Here is a 26,771-nt window from a genome sequence, read left to right as displayed (position 1 = left end):
TTTACAAAGATAAAAATATACTGCTTTTTTCTTTTTCTCACTAAACATGTTCTGAACATGCTTCTAACTCAGATCTCAGAGGAGGATGCATTTGGGCTCAGCGCTACCTGACAAAGCAGCGCGGAGCTGTAGGTTCTCCAGCCTTCAAAGAGCTGCCAGCAGTGATTGGCCAACAGGAATCAAGGCCTAGATGTCACTTCTGGCTGTAAGGTGATAGGTCTTGGCAAAGGAAAAATATGTATGAACAGAAAAAGTATTTTGATGGTGGAGAAATAAGGGGTTTTAGAGAAGTGTGAAGGCTATGAAGCAAGAGAAGGGAAAAGAAAACACAGTTTTGAGAATATGGGTATGAACAGGCTCCCTTTTAAGTAATTTTTAAAGACACAAGTGATGACTGGAATTGCATTTAATTTCTTTTGGTTCTTGGATTTGGATTTATTAACATTTATAGAGTCACCACAAGAGATCCATGAACAGATTCTTAATTCATTTTTTAAAAGATTTCATTTATTTTTATATAGAGGGGAAGGGAAAGAGAAAGAGAGGGAAACATCAATGTGTGGTTGCTTCTCATTCATCCCCCACTGGGGACCTGGCCTGCAACCTAGGCATGCGCCCTGACTGGGAGTCAAACCAGCAACCCCTTGGTTTGCAGGCCAGCTCTCAGTGCACTGAGCCACACCAGCCAGGGCTTAAGTTATTTTTATACATGTTTAAGTCATTTTTATACATGTTTACTTTATCCTACTTGCAGTTCACTGAGCTTCTTGGATCTGTGGATTGATGTATTCCACCAATTTGAAAAGTTCTTGGACATTATCAACTCAAATTACCTGCCCTATTTTCTCTCTACTCTCTTTCCATGACTCCAAATACACTATGTTAGATCATTTGACATTGTTTGACAGATACTGGATGCTCTTTCCCACTTTCCTTGCTTTCTCTTTGTCCTTCAGTTTAGGAACTTTCTATTGACTTGTCTTCAAGTTCACTGAACTTTTCTTCATTGCTCTCTAGTCTGATATTAAGCCACTCTAATACATTCTTCATTTCTTATATAGTATTTTCAATTTCTAGCTTTTCCATGTGTTTCTATTTATAGTTTTCAGGTCTCTGATGAAATTCCTCATCTCTTCATGCATGTTGTCTTCTTTTCTTCCATATTCTTTGGCATTTTTCTCTCATTTTTCAAAATTACATTTTATTGATTATGCTATTAGTTTTCCCAATTTCCCCCCCTTAACCCCTCTGCCCCACACCCCCCTTAGTTCATGTCCATGGGTTGTACATATAACTTCTTTGACTTCCCTGTTTCCTATACCATTTTTAACCTCTCCCCATCTATTTTATGCCTATCAATTATGCTTCTTATTCCCTGTATCTTTCCCCTTTCTTCCCTCCCCCCTGAAAACCCTCCATGTAATCTCCATTTCTCTGAATCCATTCCTGTTCTAGTTGTTTGCTTAGGTTTTTTTTTAGGTTCAGTTGTTGATGGTTGTGAATTTGTTGTCATTTTACTATTCATAGTTTTTGATCTTCTATTTCTTAGATGAGTCTCTTTAACATTTGACATAATAAGGGCTTGGTGATGATGAACTCCTTTCACTTGACCTTGTCTGAGAAGCACTTTATCTGCCCTTCCATTCTAAATGATAGCTTTGCTGAACAGAGAGTAATCTTGGATGTAGGTCCTGCCTTTCATGACTTGGAATACTTCTCTCCAGCCCCTTCTTGCCTGTAAGGTTATTTTTGAGGAATCAGCTGACAGTCTTATGGGAACTGCTTTGTAGGTAACTCTCTCCTTTCCTCTTGCTGCTTTTAAGACTCTCTCCTTATCTTCAATCTGGGTAACTTAATGATGATGTGCCTTGGTGTGTTCTTCTTTGGGCCCAATTTTTTTGGAACTCTCTGGGCTTCCTGGACTTCCTGGGACTCTATTTCCTTTGCCAGATTGGGGAAGTTTGCCTTCATTATTTGCTCCAACAAGTTTTCAACTTCTTGCTCTTGTTCTCCTTCTGGCACCCCTGATTCAGATATTGGAATGTTTAAAGTTGTCCTGGAGGTTCCTAAGCCTCTCCTCATTTTTTTGAATTCTTGTTTCTTCATTCTGTTCCAGTTGTATGTTTATTTCTTCCATTTGTTCCAGATCATTGATTTGAGTCCCAGTTTACTTCCCTTTGCTGTTGGTTCCCTGTATATTTTGCTTTACTTCACTTTGGTTAACCTTCATTTGTTCCCTCATTTTGTGACCCAGCTCAATCAGTTGTGTGAGCATCCTGATTACCAGTGTTATGAACTGTGCATCAGATAGGTTGGTTATCTCCTCGTCACATTGCTATTTTTTCTGGAGTTTTGATCTGTTCTTTCATTTGGGCCATACTTCTTTGTCTCAGTGCACCTGTTATGTTGTAGGGGGGCAGGGCCTTAGGTAGTCACCCAGGTGAGGCAACCCTCTTTGCTGTGTTATGGTGCTGTCGGTAGGGGAGGCGTCAGAGAGGGAACCATGTGGCTTTGCTCGCTCAGCTCTTAGCCCCACTTTCCAATGAACTCTGTTGTGTGAGACTGAGAGTTTCTCCTGCTGTGGCAGCCTCTTGGCAGTTGACAGCTGGCTTGAATCTTTAGTCCCCTGTTCAGCCAGCCCTGCCTTGCCCACACAGTCTGATGCCTTGCCTGCATGGTCTGCTGTCTTGCCAAGTGTTCTCCCTGCCCACCTCAGTCCCTCCTACCAGTCTGGTGCACTTTTCTTGAATTCTTTGACTGTCTGAATTCCATGTAGTTTCACTTTCTGGCACTTCTGGTTGTTTGTTGTTTTTAGATTCGTTGGTAATCTCCTTTTGGCTGTGCGAGGAAGAAAAGGATTTCTACCTATGCCTCCATCTTGGCTGAAATTCCTTACTTTGGCATCTTTATTAGTTATTTAAATTCATTAGTTAATTTTAAAATCTGGGTCTGTTTGTCTGCTTCTATTGACTATATTTCTTTTCTTGACCACAGATCAAATTTTCTTGCTTCTTCATGCTTTATAATTTTTTAAATCATATGCCACATATTTGGTATGAAAGTACAGTAAAAATTGAGGTAAATACTATTTTACCTCTTAGAAAGGGCACACCTTTTCTTTTGTTAGCCCGCTAGTGTGAGGATCTAAGCAGTTTGATACATAATTGATCTGGATCTGGATCTTATTGCATCTGTAGTTTAATTCGGTTTATCACTAAATTAAAATAACTTGAGGGTAGGTATGAACTTCAGTAGAGACTTTACTCAGAGCACTGGCAAGATTCTGGAAATCTGTTTTACAACTGATCCACAAGCTTTGGGAATCACGGCCTATCTATCCCTGCTTTACAAGCTGGCTACCAGTTTTTTTGGTTGCGAAGGAGTTTTCATAGCTCTCCAGTCCCCTTGGCTCTATGTAAGGGGATCCTTCTCTGTCCTGCTGCTTTACCCCCTGCCTTAAGAGGGCAGCTACTTCCCCTGGCTGGTGTAGCTCAGTGGATTGAGCGCGGGCCTGCGAACCACACCATCGCGGTTCGATTCCCAGTCAGGGCACATGCCTGGGTTGCAGGCCAGTTCCCAGCAGGGGACTCACAAGAGGCAACCATACATTGATACTTCTCTCCTTCTCTCTCTTCCCTTATAAAGATAAATAAAATCTTAAATAAAAATAAAAAGAGGGCAGCTACTTATACCTTGTAAATACCTGCAAGGCCTCCCAAGGGTTGCTCTTCTGCTCTAATCCAGGTGATAGGTGAATGTCAAGTGCCTTAGGGGGGATGGTTTTCAGCTTTCCGGCCTGGCTCCCAGCCTTTGATGACTACCCCTAGCACTTGTAAAGCCCTATGGGACAGAGTTGATGAGTAGGCACTGACTCATCCCACATAGCTCTTTTAAAGGTCAGCTGATTTCTACTTATTCCTGAATACGGTGGATTCCTCTTCCTTCTGCTGCTCCACCAGAAACTAGATACGCATTCTAAAAAGGGCCCCACATTTTCTGGATCTGAGTTCTTTTAGCTTCCTTAGCATCTTTGGCTCTCTAATGGTTTTATTTTTAAGCTATTATTTTGTTGCTTTTATAGTGTTTTGATTATTGGGATGATAGCAACAATTTCTTTGGACTTTCTATCTCCCTAATTGGGAATGGAAAACTAAGGTCATTTTTATTTCTCATTTTGCGAACAGCCAAGTCCTGCTGTCATCCAGTTCTCATTGTTGTGTTCATCTTACTGATTTGTAAGAGTGCTCTGTAATGTAGTGGCTATAAGTGTGCTCAGTGGTCCAAGACACATCATCTTACTCTACTATTTCTTTTTTAATTTTTTAAAACTTTTTATTTTATTTTTATTTTTTTTATTCCCAGCCCTGCCCGCCCCCCCGCCCCGTGCTCCCCACCTCCCTCCCATTTCCGCCCCCCACCCTTAGTTATATTGTCCATGTGTCCTTTATACTTGTTCATGTGAGTTCATCCCCTTTCCCCCTATGATTCTCTCCTCTCTCCCCCATTATTATTTCTAAATAAAATTAAATCTGGCTCTGAGCCTTCACTCTTCCAGATACACAAGATGTACACTATTAAGACAAAAAAAGAGCTTCCTTCCGCTTCTTCATGATATCACCTAAGAATACAAGCTCACGGGAAGTTGGAAAGCCAAGGAAAGGCTTAACATTCAGCCCTCGGTGGTTGTCACTGTTGCAACTGAAGATGTTGTAATGACAAATGCTCTCCTCGGTGGTCACTCCGCACTGACTCCAGGGATGCTTGAGATGTCCTCAAAGCTGTAACACTATGTCTAGCCTCCACATGTGACCTCCACATCGAGGGCACTGCATGCCAGGGGGACATGGGTCTCAGACACTTTCAGAAACTCCTAAGCTACTTATCTCTCTTCTTTTTTTTCCCCCAACTAATGGCATTTTATTTAGGAAGTTTCTTTTAACATGATACTAGGTTCTGTTTGCTAATGTTTTACTTAAAATTCAGGCATTAATGTTTGTAAGTGAGATTGGTGTGCAGTTTTCATTTCAGGGGGGGCCTTGATATTACAGCTAATTCCATTTGAAGGCTACAAAGCTGTTCTGTTTCCATGCATCTCTATCTGTGACCACTAAGAGACACTAGTGAGCTGTTTAACCAAAGTAGTATTTCTTAGTTTTGTTTCTTGGCGCTCCGTCATTGCAAGTTTCTCTTCCCACCCTAAATATTTCCTTCAAAGTTCAGATGAAGAATTTATGCCTGACTCTCTAATCCAGGAGTTGGCAAGTTATGGCCTGTGGGGAGGCCACATATTTTTATAAATAAAATTTCCTTATAACACAGATACACCCACTTTTTTTTTTTTAAGCATTGTCTGCGGCCACTCTCAGGGCACACAAAACTTAAAACATTACTATTTAGTCTTATACAGAAAGTTTGCTGAACCCGTTCTTTAATCCTTGATTCCTGTAAGCCATACCCCATCTTTTAAAAATATTTCCATAACAGAGAATGAGTGCAAAAAAGACACTCTCTGTATTGTTTTTCCAGCCCAGCCCAACAGAAAGAATGTCTTTAGATGAAAGCCTAAACCTCAGACCAGGCCAGCGGCCTTGGTCTCACCTCAGGTGAGGTTTCCTCATTGTGGAAGAGGTCATATCACTTTTCCAGGTCCCCTTCTACCTTCATGGAGTTCAAGACAATAATCAGAGAAGCAACAGCACAATTCTTTGACCACAATAAACTAAATATATCCTGCATTTCTTCAAGTTACATACGCGAAGTAGGTAAGTGAGCTAGTTGCAATATTTGTAAGTAAAATAAAGTTTGGCCTCTTACTTCTGAAAGCAGATTCTCCAGAGACACAGGATCCATCTTACTGTAGACACGCCACAGACTCACACTCACATCCTGCAGCTGCAACACAAGGGCGAAGAGCAGAACGACAGAGTCATCACATTAGGGCCGCGGGAATGAGTTTCTGACGTTCAGAAATCACCACCTTGGTGAGAACTCAGTGATGAGAATAGTGAAATTTTTATCAATTACGTTAGAACCTATGCACATTAATAAATGCTATCCCATTCAAGGAAACTATCTTTTCAGAAACTTTAGTACATTTTCAAATATCTTCAATGACGGGCATATAAATATTTATAGACATACATACACATGCCCATTCGCATACACAGATATACTTTTTTGCCTTTAAAATAAAATTTTAATTATGCCCTGGCTGGTGTAGCTCAGTGGCTCGAGCGTGGGCCTGTGAAGCAAAGGGTCGCTGGTTCGATTCCCGGTCAGGGCAGATGCCTGGGTTGTGGGCCGGGTCCCCAGTGGGGGACACATGAGAGGCAACCACACATTGATGTTTCTCTCCCACTCTTTCTCCTTCTCTTCCCCCTCTCTAAGAATAAATAAATAAAATATTAAAATAAAATTTTAATTAAAATAATCCAAGCTCATGATTTTTAAAAAATGTCACATAGTACTAAAGTCTTGTGATAAAAACTTATGCCCCTACTGCTTCCTACCTCTCACAAAACTCCACTATTCTCACTCCTCAGGGGCAACCACTTAAAAGTCTTTTAACATTTTCTTCTGGCAGTTACCTCCACATTTTGTTATGACATATCACTGCTTCTTGACTTACCAATTTAGAAATTAAATACTGGCTTATGACAAAGATACAGCTCTTCTACAATCACAGCCATTCCCACACTTTTCTCTCCACACACAGACACACACACACTATCATCTAATACTATACTGTGATTTTTGGTTGTACTATAATTATTATTTATAATATTAATACTATATATCTTATTTATTGCAGGCCAAGTACATACTAATAGTACCATTTGCTTTTGTGGACAAATTTTGCTTTTCCTAGAGTTATCAACAGCTTCGCTTTTTTCACTTATTTGATTAAAACAAAAATCAATCCTAAACTTCAAATGGGGTCTTTTTAATTTTTTTCCTGTCTTTGTTTAACATGTTCAATCTTTCCTTTAGTTTTTGACATATGAAATAAAGCTGGAATAACTGTTTTAATGTCCCTGTCTGCAATATCTAATATTTCTGTCAATTCCAGGTCAATTTTGACTGACTGATTCCCTCGTTATCAGCCACGTTTTCCGGCATCTTTGTCAACTTGACAATTTTTGGATGCCAGACATTGTGAAGTTTTTTGGGCTGCCAGACCTTGTTGGGTGCTAGGATATTTGTATTCTTATAAATATTCTTGAGCTTCCTTCCGTGATGCAGTTACCTGCAAACAGGATGATCCTTTCAGGTCTTTTTTTTCCCCCTTCAGAGGGCCTACAGTGGTGCTCAGTCTAGGGCTCATTTTACCATTAAAACCCTCCTGAGGACCCTACCTGTTGTGGACTGCTCTGCCTGGTTTCAGTAATTGCAGCTACCCCCCCCACCCCCCCCCCACCCCCGCGGCTAAGGATGAGCAAGTGACTCCTAGAATTCGAGGCACAGGATACAAAGCTTGCCTCTGGTAGCGAATGCTGCCTCAGTTTCCTCCCTGCCCCCAAAGGGGGCAGTAGTCAGAGATGGGTAAGACCCCTCAGAGGAGGGGCAACCTAAACCAGACTTGATCACTTGGGAGGCCATCATGGAAGGATTCAGGGGGCTGCAACAAAGAGTGAGCAATAGACCTGTGCCCTCCAGCTATGTGACACAGCTCGAGTCCCCATGTCCTCTGGGAGAAGTGCTTCCTGGCTCTAATCCACTTAAGCCTGAACACCTGATGGGGAGGTGTGCAGCTCCACGCCTTGCTAGAACGGATGGAGGCGGGGTGGGGAATCTGGCATCACAAAGAATTCCTAAAAAAAAAACAAAACCCGTGAAACCTGCTCTGCTAAGAGTGCTTTCATCTATATGTTAAGGGTCCAAGCAGGAAACCCTAAAGTTTCTGCAAACACCCTTCCTGACAGACACTGACTCAAACCAAGCCCTTAGATTTCTTTGAAATGTTATCTGCTGTTTGATCCTTGCTGCCCTGTATTCCTGTGAATTACTAGTCCAAGCAGGAAACCCTAAAGTTTCTGCAAAACACCCTGACAAACACTGACTCAAACTAAGCCCTCAGATTTCTTTGAAATGTTATCTGCTGTTTGATGCTTGCTGCCCTGTATTCCTGTGAATTACAACCCAATACAAGCCCTTGGAGGAAGGGGCTCAAGGCCTTTTATTCCTTGGAGAAAATGGCCACCTCTCCTCCCCAAGCAGATCATGTCTTGGTAGTGTTCACTTTCATCCTTGGCGGACTGGGGGACAGGGGGGCTTGCAGGAAACATCGCCCCACACCTACCCAGTGCCCTGTGAACTACAGGTTCAGAGTTCAGTCTAATGGGGGACTGACTAGGCACTCCCAGGTCTCAGCATGCATCAGGCACTGTTCTTGAACACTTTCCTACTCCCCACCCACCACACCTTTGGTGGTCACCTCAGGTGTGAATGCAGTGATCAATAATATGTTGAATATCTGGAACGGGTGGGAGGCAGGGGAATCCTGGTAGATCTTGAAGCTCTGTCTCTGGGCAATTCTTTCTTCTTTATTACTCTAGCTTCCCTGGTCTCACCACACTCTCAACCCAGGAAGTACACCGGGATCCACCTGGGTATCCCCGTCCTCTGGTTACACGGCCAGGAAACTTTCTCAGAGTAAGCCAGGGCAATCATGGGGTTCACACTGTTCACTTGTATCCTTCAGGGAATCATCATTCCTCATTGCCTCACATCTAGTATTTTGAAACTACTGCTTCTTATAGTTTGCCAAGTGTATGTTCATTTTTTGTTGTTGTTTGTTTTGTTTGGGGAAGGAGGAAAATCCAGTTCCCATTGTCGTATTGTAGGTGATTCATTTTTTTCTCACTGGAAGCGCTTTATGGCATTCTTCCATCTTCAGTGTTCAAAAACGGCATAGATCAAGTTTTTTCCTCCCGTTCAAAAGCACTGATTTCTCTTGATCACTGGAAAGATGTGTTCTTTTTAAACATGTTTCCTCTCTGCTGGCATCTCCGTTCTAGCTTTCTGAACTTACACTTGGCTGGGTATCGGACGTCATGAATCAGTCATCCACGTCTTAATTCGTCTGCGTATTTTCTACCTCCTTGATTTTTTTCATTCTACATTTGTACAGATTTCTCTAACTTTACCTTCCAACCCCTCTATTGATTTTATCCATTACAATCATCCGGAGCTATTTTCCTTACATTCATTTATCACAACATAACACCTGCTCCATGGTTGCCAAAAATCTTACATTACGCTGGGCATCTGATGAAGGGTTTGTGTTTTAAGTTTCCTGGTATATGTTGAATAACCTTTGGGTCTTATCCGATCAGTCCTTCTTTTTTTAATTGTGACTTTTTTCTTTTTAAGTTACAGGCATTTAATCAAATGTCTCTTGATCTTTGGTGGCCTGCTTATATTTTCAAATGGAAAGGCTGATGGGACGCTTTATGCTTTCCACAGGATCTGCCAACTACCAGAAGTTTTTTAGGGGGAGAGCAGAAAGGCAGGAGGTGGGTACTCCAGGGTCCCTACCCAGGTACATTCTAAACGTCAAAACGTGAGGGCTTTACTCTGAGGCAACAAAAGCTATACGAGCCAATGAGTTCTATTTTTTTGTCTTATTTTTCAATTTCTTTAGAGAGCCCCTGCCCGCTCACCTCTGTTCCTTGGTTTCCTGAGGGTGGAGGTACAGGTGGTAAAGGCCTGGCTATCTGTCATTTGGGGAACAGTGTGTGTGGGAGGCACAGGCTATTACATAACAACTTTCAATTAATCTCTTCCTTTTTAATACCACCAATTTCCACTCTTTTTTTTTTTTTGGTCACCCCCACCCCCCCTTTTTTTTTGGACCAATTTCCACTCTTTATCCCCCATTTTATCTTCCTCCTTCTTACTGATTTAATCTATTTGGCCCCTTCCTCTGTATTCTGAAACAGCTTTTCAAGATTAGATTTTTGTGAGTTTCTGGATTTGATTTCTCTCTTTTTAAAAATTTTTTATTTATTTATAATTTTTTAATTAATTAATTTCTCTTTTTAAAATTCAAATGTTAACTTTATTACTGAATTTTGAGACTTATTACAATCTTTCCCTGTAATAAGGAGATTATTGTAATCTTTTCAACAATAAGATTATTGAACAGATTATAATAATCTCCCTTGTAATAAAGGAGATGTCATCCATCTCCCTTTTTAATTTGCTCTCTCTACCTACCACATCTCATTTCTCTTCATACAAACTCCATTCTTGAAAGACATAAATGAGATATTTTTCTCAATTTTAATTTTATTTCCTGGAGAAATCTGTTTAAAAAACATGCTGATCTGTCCATGCATCTGATACGCTATGGTCTCTCTCTTATCTTTATTGAATCTTTTCATAAGTCTTATCCTACCTTTCAGTGCAATGGTCTCATGTTTGCCCATAAAAAAGGTGAATGAATGCTTGCTCTATGGTTACTCTCATTACTCAGAAGTTTGCTATTCGAATCCTCCCCTTGGGGAGCTAGTTGATGCAAATTTATATTACCAGGTCGCAGTTCCAGCAGCTGGAGAATAAGAAGAAAGAGGCTGGAGGCAGGGAAAGCCGTGGTGGAGGAACTTCCCTGCACCACCTCCCAGGAAGAGTCCCCTACATCCATAACTCAGTTTGGCCTGGCCTAAGTTCCAAGTAAATGCTATGTGGGCTTGGGCTTGCTCTCTCATTCTGGTCTCTACTACATCAGGGACAAAACATCCTTTGAATTAATAACTTTCTTCTGGGTATGGCCATGCAATACAATGGAAGTTTAAAAAAATAAAATTATAAATAACTGTGCTCCTTCTCTTAGTCTTCCAAGGAGGTAAGAACCTTTCTATCAGGCCTTTGATAGGTGAACCAGAGTGGAATAGAGAACAGAATGACAGAACTGATCAGTAAGCCAAACTGCTCCATACCTTAAAAGACTAGGAATGATAGGGTAAGGGAGAGGACTGAAAGTGGGGGTTTGTAGTGGGGAGTGAGGTGGGAACAAAGGAAAAAATTTACTATATGCTGGGTGCCGTTTCCTCCTCATTGCACATCCCACCCTCTAAAACCATCCCCCTACAGCAAAGATCTACACTGCCTTGTGAAGGTTTCTGAAAGGGAATTTTACTCCTTCTGGTTATGACTTCATGGTGTGATGTACCTTAAGACAGGAGCCAGAGGGCTCCCTCATTCGGGCTGCCTGAGTCACGCAACCTCCTAGTGCACTGCTTTCCAATGTTCATCTGGCGGCAGGACAGGCGGCAGGACAGGCGGCAGGCGCCCAGGCACCGAAACCGGACTCTCCAGACTGGACCCCAGCGCTGCCACTCACTGGCTACTGGCTCTGTGACTTGGGGAAGTTCATTTAGCCTCTTTGTAAAATATGCATTATAACAGTAACTATTTCAGAGAGTTATTGTAAACATTAAAAGTCAATTCATATAAAGTGCTTAGGACAGTGCCTGACATACAGGAAGCACTCTACAAGTGCCCAGTTTATATAATTAACAATAAGTATTATCATTATTACTAAAAATGTTAAACTGCCTCTCTATCTCCTATGGCTGGCCTCCACTCCAACCCCTACTCCTCTGAATTAGAGAGCATAGCTTTCCATCAGGGGCAGGTCCCACAGCCTGCCGATGCTCTGTGACCAGTAGTCAGTGTAAGAATACTGTGGTTTTGGAGCAGGAAAAGTGGAGTTCAGTGGTACGCTTCTCTTCAGCAATTCCCTACAGCCTATGTTCTTCCGCATTACAGAGTCTGCCAGGCAACCTCCATTTATTTCCTAGGGACGCTGCTACTTCTCAGAAGGAGGGTCAGAATTAGCACTGGGCGTTGCTTCCAAAGGTCCCACTTACTCTACCCTTAATAGTCTCTGTCTCTCTCTCTCTCTTTTTTAGAGAGAGGGGAAGGGAGGGAGAAAGAGAGGGAGAGAAACATTAATGTTTGGTTGCCTCTCACATGGCCCCTACTGGGGTCCTGGCCCGCAACCTAGGCACATGCCCTGACTGGGAATCAACCAGCGACCTTTCAGTTCACAGGCCGGCACTCAATACACGGAGCCACCCCAGCCAGGGCCTTGATGGTCTTTAAACTCACTCCATGCCTTTGAGAGATCACTGACAGCTTTTCAGAGTATTACAATGACGTACACCAGGCATACTGCTTTTTATACCTACCTCATATTTCATGGTAAAAAATCCATCCCCTCCAATGCCCTCAAGTGCAAAGGCCTGTACAATTGGCCACTTCTCCACCACAAACATATCAAATATCTGCAAGTGACCTAGAGGAATCAAATACAACAACATGTATCAGATACCACCCTGGATGTAACAGTCTAAACCTGATCTAATGTGGTCAGACAGGCATCTGTTCTCAGCACAGCCTCGTCTAGCAAAATAAAATTGAAATGGATAAAATGGTTACATATTAACACTATAAAGAAAAGTGAAAGCTGAGGGAAATTCAAACCATAAACAAGTTACATAAATTCAGGTTTCTCTATAGTATAATTTCCCATTCTGGTTTTGTAAGTAAGTAAGTAAGTAAATAAATAAATAACTAGTGGCCCATTACATCTGACTTGCATCAGTTAGTGGATATAATTATTAACAGACCCAAACTTGGCTCCTCTCCCTTAAGAAACATATCCAAACAACTTCTTGAAGAGAAAATGGCCAAATCAAAAGTTTTCCTTTCTTATAACAGCATCTTCAACATGCAAGAATTTTTTTTCAAATAAGATGTAAGCACTGTCAAACTTGTCGAGTTTTTTCTTACATTGTTACCTATAATGTTTTAGCCTTACTGTCAGCATACTTTTAACAGCTACCCGATTACTACTTCTTATTAGCAAAGGCCTCACATCTACGCTCTACCCACACCGGGGGGCACAGACTAGACGGCAGCTGCGGAACACGCCTTGTCGGTTCTTCCAGCTGACGGCAGGCGGCCTGCTTTGTTGCTGCCGAAACTTCAGTTACAAACACAAGGGACAGAGGAAAGTTCCCAAATTCCTTTCTGCTTCAGCCTCTGACTCAGTGAAAACAGATCAATGGGTTTCCTAGCTCAGTGCCTCCAGTGAAAGAAACAGAGGCATGTGATTCACACGCCATCCAAGCAAGGCCAAAGGGCCCATGCGACTCACCCACCTTGGGAGCTGTAAGGAATGCCAATTCTGCTACAGTCTCGGACCATGTCCACGAAGCTGGCAATTTTAAATTCTTCTGCAGCTTCCTCATCTTCATACTAAAAAGGGAAAATGAAAGGAAAACAGGCTCTGACAAGACATCATGCAAAGTCCCAGATTTTCTCTGCATTTTGTCAGAGTTACCCCCCAAAAACATTTATAAAAGACTGTACCCAGGAGTATGTTTCCAATGCCAACATTTTATGTTTGGTGGTCAGAAACACTCTCATTCCCTAGCTCATACTACACATAAATCAACTCAAAATGGACCACACACCTAAACTCAAGTGTGTGTGTGTGTGTGTGTGTGTGTGAGAGAGAGAGAGAGAGAGAGTGAGAGAGAGAGAGAACTTGTCCTCAAAAATCCCACAAACGCTCACATGGAAAGACAGGTTCTTGACCCACATCAGGTCACATTTTCCATGAAATACTAAATCTCAAATCCCAACTTGATTCTTGGCCAAATCCTTGAAATAGCTCAGAGGAAACAGAAACAGATACCAAGAAATCCAAACACGGAAATGTCACGAAGCTTATCCAGTTCTCCTGGAGCAGTATGTGGGCACTAGTCCCCCAAAAGAGTGTGTGCAGGCTGGTGACAAAGCAGGACACGAAGGCACGTTCCCAAGCCTATACTAGGTCCCAATTTGAAGAGTCCCTTCTGTCTCCTTTAGGTGTACAATTTTTCCAAAACGTAGCCGTGTAATGACATACGAAATGTTGCACTTCAATAACTTTTTGTTGTAACCACATTCTGCGATTTGACTTTTTTAGGGGACTCTTATTCCAGATCTACATTTTCCCAGAAGAATATTCTGAGAGTGTCTGCAAGCGCCTGTTCCATCTGGTCTCCTCACCTCATTTTCGGTCATGCAGTGGAAATGCAGATTCCTCCAACGTGCCACGCAGGGTAAGAGATAGCGATAGTTCACAGGATTACAGTACAGATGGACACTGTCTGACTTAATCAGTATAATCACATCTGTAAGGAAACCAAAATTAAAACACAAGACCGTCAAAAGCATTTCCTTTAGACATTTCTTGCCCACATAGTTAGTATAACCAGGAAAACTACTTCAAAGTCAATGTAACAAAACTCTAAACTGAAAGTTCCCTCATTCAGCAATGTGCTTCAAAATGACCGAAGAACACCCAAGTGTGGACGGCAAGCATTTCTTCATTCCCATGTGATGCTCCCACCACTGTGGCCCTCTAGTGATGGTGAGGCAGGCACACGAGAGGTAAAAAGATCGGCCTTCAGAGTGTTTTGCAAAGTGCAGCACAGTCGAATCTGCGGGACAAAACTCGGCCGAGTACTTCACTGCAGAGGTGAATCCGAAACGGAGACTCCACAGTCTAAAGCAACTGAGGCAGGAAAACAGCACCGAATTCGGCCAGCGACAAGTTCTCTTACAGGCGTCAGTGCCTGAGGCTGCTGGCTGCTGGCTCCGGAAAGGGTGCCTGTGTACAGGGGTGAACTCTGTACACAGGAAAGGCCAGGAGGAAGGAAGTACTACAGGCAGGTGGACAGGGCTTCTATAAATAGATCAGCAACTCACAAATTTAGGGAGTAACCATCTATGGGTGATAAGATAAAGCAATCCCAAGAATGCAAATAAACTTAGATAAACTAAAAGAAGAGCCAGGGAACAGGGCAGGAGTACTAAAGCAGTTTGAACACTGAGCACGAGAGCAGCCGTCCTTCTGAAAGGAAGGCAGAGGCTCCTTTCCACGGCCACGGCTCCTCTGAAGGCAGAGCCACGGCCAAGATGACTCGAGGGCAGCTGCTGGAGGAGGTGGCTGAGGCAGCAGTCTTAGAGCAATGTCCACACATTCATACACTGTGACAGACTGTGGTGTGCAAAAACACAAGCCCAAAGAAAACGGACCACAGGTGACCACACAGCTGGTGGCATCTTGAAATAAAGCTCCACTTGAAATAAAGCTGGTGACCTTGTAAACCACTTTGAGCTGCATACCTGGTCGGACCCAAGGTGTTCTCGGGAGCACAGTATGGAGCAGTCTCACTGCTGACTCTCAGGCTAGCTCTGGAGTTGAAAGGTGGCAGGGGGTGGAAAAGCGGCCTCTGTCACCGGCTGGTTTTCCTTGCCCAGGCCCCCGGAAAGTGCCCTGCCCTAAATCACAGGTCAACCGCCTGCTGAGCGGTACAGAATTTGATGTCACTTGGAGAGCCTGTGGTTTCCTGTATGGCATATATTCTAATGCGTAACACACTGCGAAGAATTCAATAAAAGAAATACTGTAATAGCTACTAAACCTAATTAAGAAATCTCAGGACTTCTCAGGACTGATATCATTGAAATGAAGAACGTTTGATAGAGTGCACAGTTAGGTAAAAGCACCAAGCGTAAGAGAATCGGATAAAGATGTCAACGACTTTAAAAGTTTCTTTTAAAAATGGTTCCTTCACATTGGCCTCTTTTCCTGTCATATAACTAGAGACTGAAGTGTACAACCATAAACCTGATGATCTCAGCTTTCCAATTACTTGAATTTAAAATATGAATTTATTAATTTTGAAGAAAATGCTCATTTCATAAGCACCCATTGTGCCAGGTGACAAGATAGACAAAGATCAGCAAAAAACCCCCAAACCAAAAAACAAACAAAACAACCCCCCAAAACACTTCTTTGAGACTTTAAACTATTTCCTTAATTTCAGTACTATAACATCCTTAGCAACCTTGGCCGCCATTAAATGTGTGGCCGGTACAAGAATCTGTCTTTTTGTAAGTTTCTGAATGAGGTGCCAAGATGAATTCTTTCCAAACCAGGAGATGCTTGTACAGCATACAGAAACATTTTTTAGAATCAAAATCTGAAACTAAATTCAAATTGAAAAAAATTGAATGAAAGGAATCATTTCGGCCTCTTTCTGCACCTCTGAGTAAGAAAGAAATCTTTACTCAATCCCTGTCTAAGTATAGACAGTATTAAGGACTTCACTACAGAAGAATTTTCACACACACTAGGCCAGAGTTTCCCAGCCTCGGCACTCCTGACAGTTTGGACCAGATAATTCTTTGTTTGGGGGGGCTGTCCTATGCCTTGTAGGATTTTTAGCAGCATCCCTGGCCTCTACCCACTCTGCCCAGTTGTGACAAGCAAAAATGTCTTCAATTCTTGGCAAATATCCCCTAGGGGCTAAAACTAACCCCAGCTGAGAACCACTGTACTAGATCCACACAGCAAGATTGTATCGACATCAGATGTTTCCTTTCAAGCGTCCCCCAGCTGCTTCACAAGAGCTTTCTGTCTCCCGTCCAATTTGATTTGTCTATTCCTGTGTCTCCTGACCCGTCTGGCAGACAAGTCCTGATGCTAATATGTGATATCAGAGATAGCTCCTGGGCATCAGCCACAGCAGCATCAACACAGGGTGAGTGTCTCGGAGCTGAGGAAAAGGGAATGCAAGCAGAAAGCCCTCATTGTAGTCGTGGGCATCGTCATGAATTAAAGTCGCACAGGAAACAATTCCCAAAGACAGAGCAGGACAAAGAGCCTTTGTTCCTAAACTGAAGATCCACACGAAGTCTTCCTTGTAGGAATATCCTGCAGGCTGGTCCCTGACTCACAGCTGAAAGGGGCTTCGCAGGACAATGCACATAATCTGAGCCCTCCCAGCACGTAGAGGCAGCAGGCGATTCAGGGGAAAACTGGTACCTTGTCAGAGAATATATAAAGCCAAACAAAACATCAATGTTTACTTTTTTCTCTAAAGCTGATTTATCCAACACACATATTCTGAAAACTACTTGTTGTTAGTCTCTTATCCAGCAGGTAACTTACAAGAACATGTTACTTGATATATCATCAAAGAAGAAATGTTGTTTTTTATTAATAAAAAAGTAAAAATTCATTGGGGCTTCAGGCTATTTTAAATTTGATCATATTTTTTTCATAAGAAAACCATGAAATAAGGATCTGAAGAAATCAATCACCTATTACTCTTTCATACAGAGTTTACTAAATTGTACTTACCATCTAGAACTTCTTCAGAAAATCCCGTTTTCTCAAAGTCACCGACATTCTGATTGTACAAACCAAAGAGAAGATAATTGGCCAGCTCTCTGCAGCCTTCATTGTACCTGCTATCGATTCCTGCAAGGCAAAGAAGGCTCTGATCAGCTGTGCTCCACTGTGGGAGCAAATGAGCCCCAAGAGTCTGCCCTGCCCGGCACATTCCGGATGGTAAGTAAGAGGCGACAGCTTAGACCAGTTCAGTACCAAAAACCACTCTCAGCCACTCTCCGTAAAAGAAGCAGATCTCAGTACCAAGCACCCTTGCTCAGATTCAAGAGACAGTCAAACAGCGCAGGTAACTGGAAGTGTTAACTACCATAAAGCAATTCTCGAGCACAGAAGGAATCAGAAAATATTAATCCAAGTCCTATCATGGCTGGTTAAAGGTTTTTGAATATTTTCAGCTGGAATGGGAATTGCTGTCAGCAAAACATTCACTTCTCAAAAAGACTGTTACCCAAACATGTGGGGTCAAACAAAGGAGGACTGAGGTGGTTTGAAACAAGAAGAGGACAAGTGACAGAAACCCCACACACCCATCATTTCACAAAGATTATCTGTGCAGGATGCTAGAGCGTGTGCTGGGCCTACAAACGGTCCTCATGAAGTTCACGGTCCTGCAGGGCTGGGTCAGAGATAAATAAAAAGGCAGTGAAATAACACTGCCTTCACTATGGCCTTTCAATGCCACAAACAAAGGTACTACCCGGTTCCTAGGTATCCACAGCTCTGGGCAGGAGGGGGTGTTAAGAGCAGGGTCAGCTGTCCATGTGAGACTAAGAGGAAGGAGGTGGGAAGAGCTCCAAGAATGGAAATAGGGCTGCAGCCTGGGCAAAAGGACTGGTCATCAGACCAGTGAAAAGTGAAAAGGAACAGTCACTCAGACCAGAGGGGCTAGGCTCCCTGTGTCAGGGGTCTCACAACATGGGAGGCCTCCATTCTCAGCTGAGACAGAAGCAGCACAGCCCTGTTCTCCTCCCCCCAACTCTTCAGTGAAGGGAGGGGTGAAAAAGCATCAAAAGCAGGAACGTTCCACATCACGCCAAAAGTTGAAAGGGCAGGCCTAGTCTCAGCCAGTCCTCTCCTGAGGGTTCCAGCTACAAACATTGCCACATAAACTGCTAACACTAAACTGACCGTATAAAACTGAAGGCAAAGAAACTATATGTAAGCACTGTGCTCTAGCTGATCAAGCTGATTCCCACAGAGGCATTATGGGTAACAAATCTGATGCTACTACACATGTACACTGGAATTAAACAAGTAAATGGATGGTAGATGGCAGGTGCCTCATTTCTCACTGGTGGGATGGGACTTTATAGACAAACAAGAGGAGGAGGCTCTTCCTTCCGAAGAGGACAGTATGAAAGGACAGGTGGGGAGAGCATTTCACAGTATGGAACCTGAAACACTACCTTAGCCAGCTGATCAAGGTCACTATAAACATGCAAAGCCACATTGATAGTATGTGTCCTTAATATCATGTGATGAAAATGGCATGTTACTTCATTGGTCTTTCACCCCAAAACTCCTAATGCCAATCGAATCAGGAGAAATGTAAGAACCCCAATAGAGGAACATGCTACGAAATACTTCACTAGCACTGCTGAAAACTGTCAAGGTCAACAACAAGGAAAGTCTGAGAAACTGTCACAGTCAACAGGAGCCTGAGAAGACATGGCAACTAATCCAACGTGATATCTTGGATGGGATCCTGGAACAGAAAAAGAACTTTAAGTAAAAACTCAGGAAATGGGAAGAAAGTATGGATATGTGTTAACATTGATTCATTAATTGTGACAAATGTCCCCAGTTGCAAAACTGGGTGAGGGGTATATGGGAACTCTGTGCTGTCTTGCAGTTGACAGAGCTCCAAATGGCTAAAGCTGGAACAATTTCAAGGAGCAGTGAATTATAAACTAAAACGAAAACTGCTCTAAAGCTGTTTTAAAAAAGACTGACCATGCCAAGTGTTGGCGAGGGGATAAAAGAAATGGAACTCTCATGACCTGCTGGAAAGAATATAAAATGCCACTTTGTATAAAAATGTTTATAGCAGTTTTATCTGTAACAGACAAACAACAGAAACCCAATATCCAGCAACAGCTGAATGGGTAAGCAAACTGGTGATATACATACAATAAAATACTAATCACCAATACAAAAGAATGAACTATTACACGATGCATGCTACAATATGGATGAATCTCAAAATAAATAAGCTAAATGAAAGAAGTCAGATAAAAAGAGTACATACTGTATGATCCCATTTACATAATTCAGGGAAATGCAAACCAATGCACAGTGACAGGAAGCACACCAACAGTTGTCTGGAAGTAGGGAGGGGGTGGAATGGAGAACCCACAAAGGGGCACAAGGAAACACGGAGATAATGGACAGGCGCCCTGCCTTGATTGTGCCCGTAGTTTCGCACACATGTCAAAACTTATCACACTGTAACATTAAATATGTGCAGTTCGCGGCATGTTAATTATTGTGCCATCAAGCTGTTTTCAGAGGTTGGCAGAAGATCAGTTAGAACCTTCCCTACACCATAATAATTAAATAACAAATGTTACAGTAGAGGTGAGTGGAGTCAGAGCTGCTCTGAAGGGTATTCCACAGGTTAGAAAGCTAGACTCAGCCAATCAACCAACATTTAGTTGTTATCACAATTCCAATTACTCAGAAAGGAGAATCCACTAAACCTCAGAAGCTATTTAAGAATACACAAGTCCCCTCGCTGATTTCTTGCTTCCCCTTCACATAAAGTTCTGTCCTGAAGTTTAATGAACTTTCTACCTCCATCTTCACGCCCAAGCTCAAACACACTAACTCCTGCAACACTGTGGTATTCTGTATCTAAGCAATCCAGGGGTGTTCCCCCCAGGGCCCGCTGGCCACATGCAGCCCAGGATGGCTATGAACATGGTCCCACACAAAATCTAAATACAACCGTTCTTCCAGCATGGCCCAGAGATGCCAAAGGTTGGCATCTACCACTAATTTAGTAGTCAATTTGATATTTAAAAACCTCCAAGATAATATGATCAAGTAAAAATTTTAAAAATAAGGTTAATGGCAATATGCATAAAATGTTCTTATTTGCATTAACAAACAAAGGTACAGTGGACAATGTTATCTCTAGGGAGTGGGACTGGGAATCTGGGATGGTTAAGTAGTTCTTTTATTATTCCTCATGTATTGCCTTACTTTTTCAATTATATGCACTGCTCCCTTGTAATCCGTGAGGAGAAAGGAGGTAATATGTACGAAGTGCCAGCTCTGGTAGGAGCTCCCTGTCTTACTGATATCTCACACAACCTCATTGCAACAGCAACCAATTTCAGGGGAACAAGAGCGGGGGGCACTAACCCACAGCTTACCTCACACTGATACTACAGCCAACATCTTCCTGTGAACTGAAGCCAAGGTGCCCCAGCCCTGAGTCCCACCTTGTTAAAAACACTCACCTAGGATGCAGAGGATCCCGTCGGGTCGAGACTTGCTGCTCTGGGTCAGGATGCTCTGAACCTGGCGGAGTCGGCTGCAGCTGCGGCAAGAACAGAAAGCAAGCCCCCTGAGCGCCAGCACATGAAGGCATGAGGAGGAATGACTGCTAGGGATGGAACCTTGTCTGGTTTGGGTATCAGAACCACAAAATGAATCGGGAAGTGTTCCCTTCTCCTATTTTCCAGAAGTGACTGTGCAGAATTGTTCAGGAGAGTAAGTATGAGCTGCCAGTCACCAACTAGATGGTCAGTGGCTCTCAGCTCAGCATAGGGTGGAGCCAAAGGCCCTTGTATGCTCAATGCTGGACAATACTGGGACCCAGCAACTTTTCTACGGCGGAAAAGACCTTTAATGACTTCTCATTTTTGAGGATGACTGAAAAGTTTCCACACTGATCTGCCCTAACTATAGTCCTCACCAGTCTGTCAAAAACAAAAACGAAAAAAACCCCAAAGAGATACAAACAAAAAAAAAACAACGCAGAGATACAAACCAAAAAAAACTGGTCTAAGGACCTACAGAAAACTCTGATTTGCCATCACAACTCTTCCCAGAGACGTGTCAGCACAGGGTACTTGCTCCCATTTTGGTCCTATTATTCCTTTGGCCTCAGGCATGTCCCCTCCTTCTAAACAAAGCATAAGGAGAGGCATTCCCAGACATTCGCATCACTTCTAAGGACCCCACACTCTCCATACCAACCCTTTCTCCTTCCCAGCAGCCCGAGAGAGAGGTGCTCAATTTCCTGCTCAAGACTGATCCCTCTAGTGGGTCTCCTCCGCTCACCCCCAGGTCCAGGATCTACCTCCATGATTCAATCCCTAGCACTCCTACAACTGATTTTTCCCCTACAGTCAATGTATTTCCAGACCTACCACACCAATACTAACTACGGTTCTCTGTAAGCCAACTACACTAACTGTTCCATCCTTGACCATCAGACTGTATTCCCCGCCCTCACTGAATCTGCTCTGGAACGCCGTCCTACACAGACCCACACAACAATATTTCCAGACAACAACACTATTTCCCTTCCCTGGACTCCTTTTCTCCCCTGGATGCTTCCTGATATTGCCACGCCCCCATCCACTCCACAACTTAGTGATCATCATCACTGTCTTCCCTCAAGATGTTCACAGTCTTTCATCTAATACCAAAACCAGACAGAGAAAATACCAAAAAAAAAAAAAAAAAAGCACCAAACAACCAAAAGGCCAATATCTATCATGAACATAGGGAGAAAAACCCTTAATAAAACATTAGTAAACAGAACTCAAAAACATACAAAAAACTACAGTAGGTCCTTGAATAACGTTATAATGTTGATGAGAAAAAAAAATCAATTTCCAGCCAGGGCCACTGTCTGTGTGAAGTTTGCATGTTCTCTCATGTCTGCATAGGTTTTTTCCAGGTACTCTGGTTTCCTCCCACACCCCAAAGGTGTGCACATTAGGTGAATTGGCGTGTCTAAACTGCCCCGGTGTGAGTGAGCGTGGGTGTGGGTGTGTGGGTGAGTACAGCCTGTAATGGAAGGGCGTCCGGTCCACGGTTGGTCCCTGCCTTGTGCCCTGAGTTGCCGGGAGAGGTTCCAGTCACCTCTAACCCTGGACTGGAATGAGCAGAATGGAAAATAATTACCTTACTTATTTTTATTCATCTTTCTTAAATGTATCTATAGCTCATATTTATTTCAATGTTTGTTTTGAGTCTTTATTTATAAGTTGGTGATGTGGTCAAGTTATGTGACCACACATATACCAATGGAACTTAACACTTATTTCTATCAATTAGGCTACGGTAAAATTAGTTTTGTTATACACTGTCTTCCATGAAGTCACAGTTTCCAAGAACCTGTCATTGATAGTAAGTGAGGACTTACATATACACCATGAATAAGAGGGGGTTTATCCCAGGGATGCAAGGTGGTTTGTATGGGTGAATCAATCATGTAATCCATCATACTGGCAGGCTAAAGAAGAAAAACAACCCCATACAACCACATAACTGAAACAGAAAAACCATTTGATAAAATGTAATACCCATTCACAATAAAAACATTCAGAAAACTAAGAGTAGATAAGTTTCCTCAATTTTATGATAAAGTACTTCTACAAAAATTTTCAAAGTAAAGCTTGGGATTATACTTAATGGCGGGACTACAAGTTTTTCTTTTAAAATGAGAAACAAGAAAGGATGTCTGCTGGATGTCTGCTTTCACCACCCTATTTAACAGAATACTGGAAGTTCTAGACAATGCAATAAGATAAGAAAATAAAAGGCACACAGATTGAAAATGAAGTAGATAATTTTACAGAATCTACAAAAAACAAGTTCATAAGACCAACACATAAAAATCAATTACATTTCTATATAAAAGCAATGAACACACGAAAATCAAAATTAAAAGTAAAGTATAATTTAAATATAAAATGTAACAGAACATGCATAAGACTTATACACAAAACACTGATAAACTAAATACAAAAATATTTAAGTAAATGGAGAGACATACTGTGCCCATGGGTTGGAAAATAAAACACAGTGAAGATGCCCACTCTCCCCCACTTGATGTTCAGGTACAACACAAATCCTCTCAAAACTCTAGCAAGATTTTCTTTGTAGCTATAGACAAGATTACTCTAAAACTTATGTGAAAAGGCAAAGGAAGTAGAATAGCTGAACCAATTTTGAAAAATAAAAAGGGACAAAGTGGGAGGAATCATTCTATCTGATGTCAAGACTTACACAGCTCAAATAATCAAGACTGAGTGGTACTGGTTGACAGACAGACACACAGATCAATGAAACAGTACAGAGCAGCCATAAATAGACCCACTCAAATACAGACAACTAATTTTTGACAAAGGTTCAAAATCAATTCAACAAAATAAGGACAGTCTTTTCAATAAATGGTGCTGGAGCAAATGGATATCTACAGACAAAAACATGAACTTCAACCTAAGCCTAACATCTTACACAAAAATTAATTCAAGATAGATCACGCATCCAAATTTTTTTAAAAATATTTTATTTTTTTATCTTTAGAGGGGAAGGGAAGGAGAGAAATATCAATGTATGGTTGCCTCTCATGTGTCCCCTGCTGGAAACTGGTCTGCAACCTAGGCATCTTCCCTGACTGGGAATCGAACCGTGATCGTGTGGTTTGCAGGCCTGCGCTCAATCCACTTAGCTACACCAGCCAGGGCCTAAATTTTTTAAATGTAAAAGTATAAAATCTTTAGAAGGAAACAAAAAAAATATTTAGGAATTAGGATCTGATGTTCTTAGACTTAATACCAAAAATACGATCCATAAGAGAAAAATATAATAAATTAGACTTCATCAAAGTTTTAAACTTTGCTTTGTGAATGACCCTACTTAGAGAATAAAAAGACAAGCTACAAATAGGGAGAGAGTATTTGCAAATCACATATCTGACAAAGGAGAATACATAATTTAAGAACTCTCAAAACTCAACAGGAAAAATAATCCAATTAGAAAATGGGCAAAAAGCATGAAGAAACATTTCTTCAAAGATGATTCAGAGATGGGACATGAAAACATGTTCAACATCATTATCCATTAGGGAAATGCAAATCAAAAATAGCATGTTACCTCACATCTATTAGAAAAGTTAAAAGGACAAACAATGACAATACCAAATGCTGGTGAGGATTCAGAGAAACTGGATCATTAATACATTTCTGAAAGCAATTAAAGATAGCAATAACAGAAACACATCTGTGCTCATGAATAGGAATACTTAGTACTGCTAAGCCGTCAATACTACACAAAGCAACTGCGACAGTCCCTATCAAAACCCCAACCATGTTTTTGCAGAAATCAAAAACACCCATCCTAAAATTCATATGCAATCTCAAGGAGCCCAGAATAGCCAAAACAATATCAAAAGAAGGGCAAAGCTGAAGGACATACTCCCTGATTTCAAAAGTTACTACCAAGCCACAGTGATCAAAGCAGTGTGTTGCTGGTGATTTTTGACAAAGGTACTGAGACCACTCATTGAGAAAGGGCAGTTTTTTCAAAATATGGTTTTGAAAAGCTGTATATCCATATGTAAAAGAATGCATTTGGACCCTTACCTTACACCATAAACAAAGTTTAATTTAAAAGAGAATAAAGACCTAAATGTAAACCTAAAGCCATAAAACTTTTACAAGAAAACATATGTGAAAAGCTTCGTGACATTGGATTTGGCAATGATTCCTGGCTATGACATCAAAAACATAGACAACAAAAGAAAAAATATATAAATCAGACTTCATCAAAATTAAAAACTTATGTTCATCAAAGGACACAATTAACAGAATGAAAAGGCAACCCACAGAATGCGAAGAAATATTTGCAAATAATACATCTAATACGTGGCTAATATCCAGAATATATAAAGAAGTCCTAAAGCTCAACAAAAACAAAAAATCTGTTCAACATTGAACAGGTTATTTCTCCAAAGAAGGTATCTCTAATGGCCTAAGCATATGAAAACATGCTCTACATCACTAATCATTACAGTAATGAAAATCAAAACCTAAATGAGATACTACTCCCGCAAAAATTAAGATGGCTACTATGAAAAAGGGAAAAAAACCCAAAAGAGAAAATAAGTATTGGCAAGGATGGGGAGAAATTGAAAGTTTTCTGGACTGTTGGTGGGAACATAAAACAGTGAAGCCCCTATGAAAAACAGCATGGAGGTTCCTCAAAAAATTAAAAACAGAATTACCACATGACGCAGCAATTTCCACTTTGGTACATACGTAAAAAGAATTCAATGCAAGGAGTCAAAGAGATGTCTGTACACCCACCTTCATGGTGGCAACGCAAGTGTCCTTCTACAGATACATTAACTGTGGGGTACATGGCACCCACAATGGAATACGGTTCAATCTTAAAAAGGACGGAAGCTCTGACACATGCTAAAATATGGGTGAACCTTGAGGACACTAGAGTAAGTGAAATAAGACAGTCCCAGAAGGACAACTATTGTATGATTCCATTTTTATGAGGTTCTTAGAACAGTCAAGTTCACAGAGACAGAAAGTCGAATGGCAGTTGTCAGGGCTGGAAGGAGGAGCTGGGGAGCTGTTCTTTGACAGGCACAGAGTTTGGGTTTTGTGGGGGGAGGAGCTCTGTGGAGGGTCAGTGGTGATGGTGGCACAGCAATGTGAGTGTGCCTAATGCCATTAAACCGCACACTTAAAAATGGCTCAAACGGCAAGTTTTATGTGTATAGTTATCACAATTAAAACACTTTAAGTTATAAAAAATCAATGTCATACAAAACAAAAAGAACAAAGAGAAAGATTGCAATGTATGAAATGTAATATGATTTTTAAAAAAAAACAGGGAAACATCCATGAGACATCTGGGAAAATGTGAATATGGACTGGGCATTTGGTGACATTAAGCAATTACTGTCAACTTTCTTAGGTGAGATGATATTAAGATAGTACTTTTTCTTTGTAGATGCATGAGGAATTACTTAGGAGTGAAGTGCAATTTACTTGAAAAAGGTTTTAGAGAAAAGAAGAGTGAGAAAAAGAAAAGAATAAAAATAGCCCTGGCTGGTGTAGCTCAGTGGATTGAGTGTGGGCCTGCGAACCAGAGGATCATGGTTCGATTCCCAGTCAGGGCACATGCCTGGGTTCCACACCAGTTCCATACATTGGTGGAATGTGAGTGTGCCTCACAAAGGCAACCATACATTGATATTCTCTCCCTCTCTCCTCCCCTTCCCCTCTAAAGATAAATAAATAAAATCTTTTAAAAAAGAATAAAAATAACACATACTTGGCAAAATGTCAAAAATTTTTGAATCTAAGTGGTGGGTGTAACAAGCATTCATTGTGCTATTTTTTACCTTTTTCTGTATTGTCTGAGATTTTCATACTAAAAAATCTGGGGCTGGAGGGAAGTAGAACATGCAGAGGGACTCAGGGTTTTAGAAGTGGCAGAACAATCGTGGCAAGGTCAATGTCAAAGGGAG

At 41.6% G+C, this 26,771-nt stretch overlaps 1 protein-coding gene across 2 annotated transcripts in view; it reads right to left on the bottom strand.

Moving 5' to 3' along the window:
* DNAAF9 (dynein axonemal assembly factor 9) overlaps nt 1-26,771 on the bottom strand; it is a 125,877-nt gene that overhangs the window by 84,982 nt on the left and 14,124 nt on the right. For both annotated transcript variants that reach the window (XM_037051742.1, XM_037051743.1), the window contains exons 2-7: nt 20,725-20,804; nt 17,210-17,329; nt 14,065-14,189; nt 13,170-13,266; nt 12,195-12,301; nt 5,815-5,892 (exon numbers count right to left, since the gene is read on the bottom strand). In XM_037051742.1, the coding sequence (XP_036907637.1) occupies nt 5,815-5,892; nt 12,195-12,301; nt 13,170-13,266; nt 14,065-14,189; nt 17,210-17,329; nt 20,725-20,804 (607 nt within the window). The remainder of the gene's footprint in view (nt 1-5,814; nt 5,893-12,194; nt 12,302-13,169; nt 13,267-14,064; nt 14,190-17,209; nt 17,330-20,724; nt 20,805-26,771) is intronic.

The sequence above is a fragment of the Sturnira hondurensis genome, unplaced genomic scaffold (assembly GCF_014824575.4).
Source record: "Sturnira hondurensis isolate 20B ecotype Veracruz unplaced genomic scaffold, ASM1482457v3 Scaffold0007401, whole genome shotgun sequence".
Taxonomy (NCBI): Eukaryota; Metazoa; Chordata; class Mammalia; order Chiroptera; family Phyllostomidae; genus Sturnira; species Sturnira hondurensis.
The sequence above is the reverse complement of the archived record's forward strand: the minus strand, read 5'-3'. Positions and strand labels throughout refer to the sequence as shown.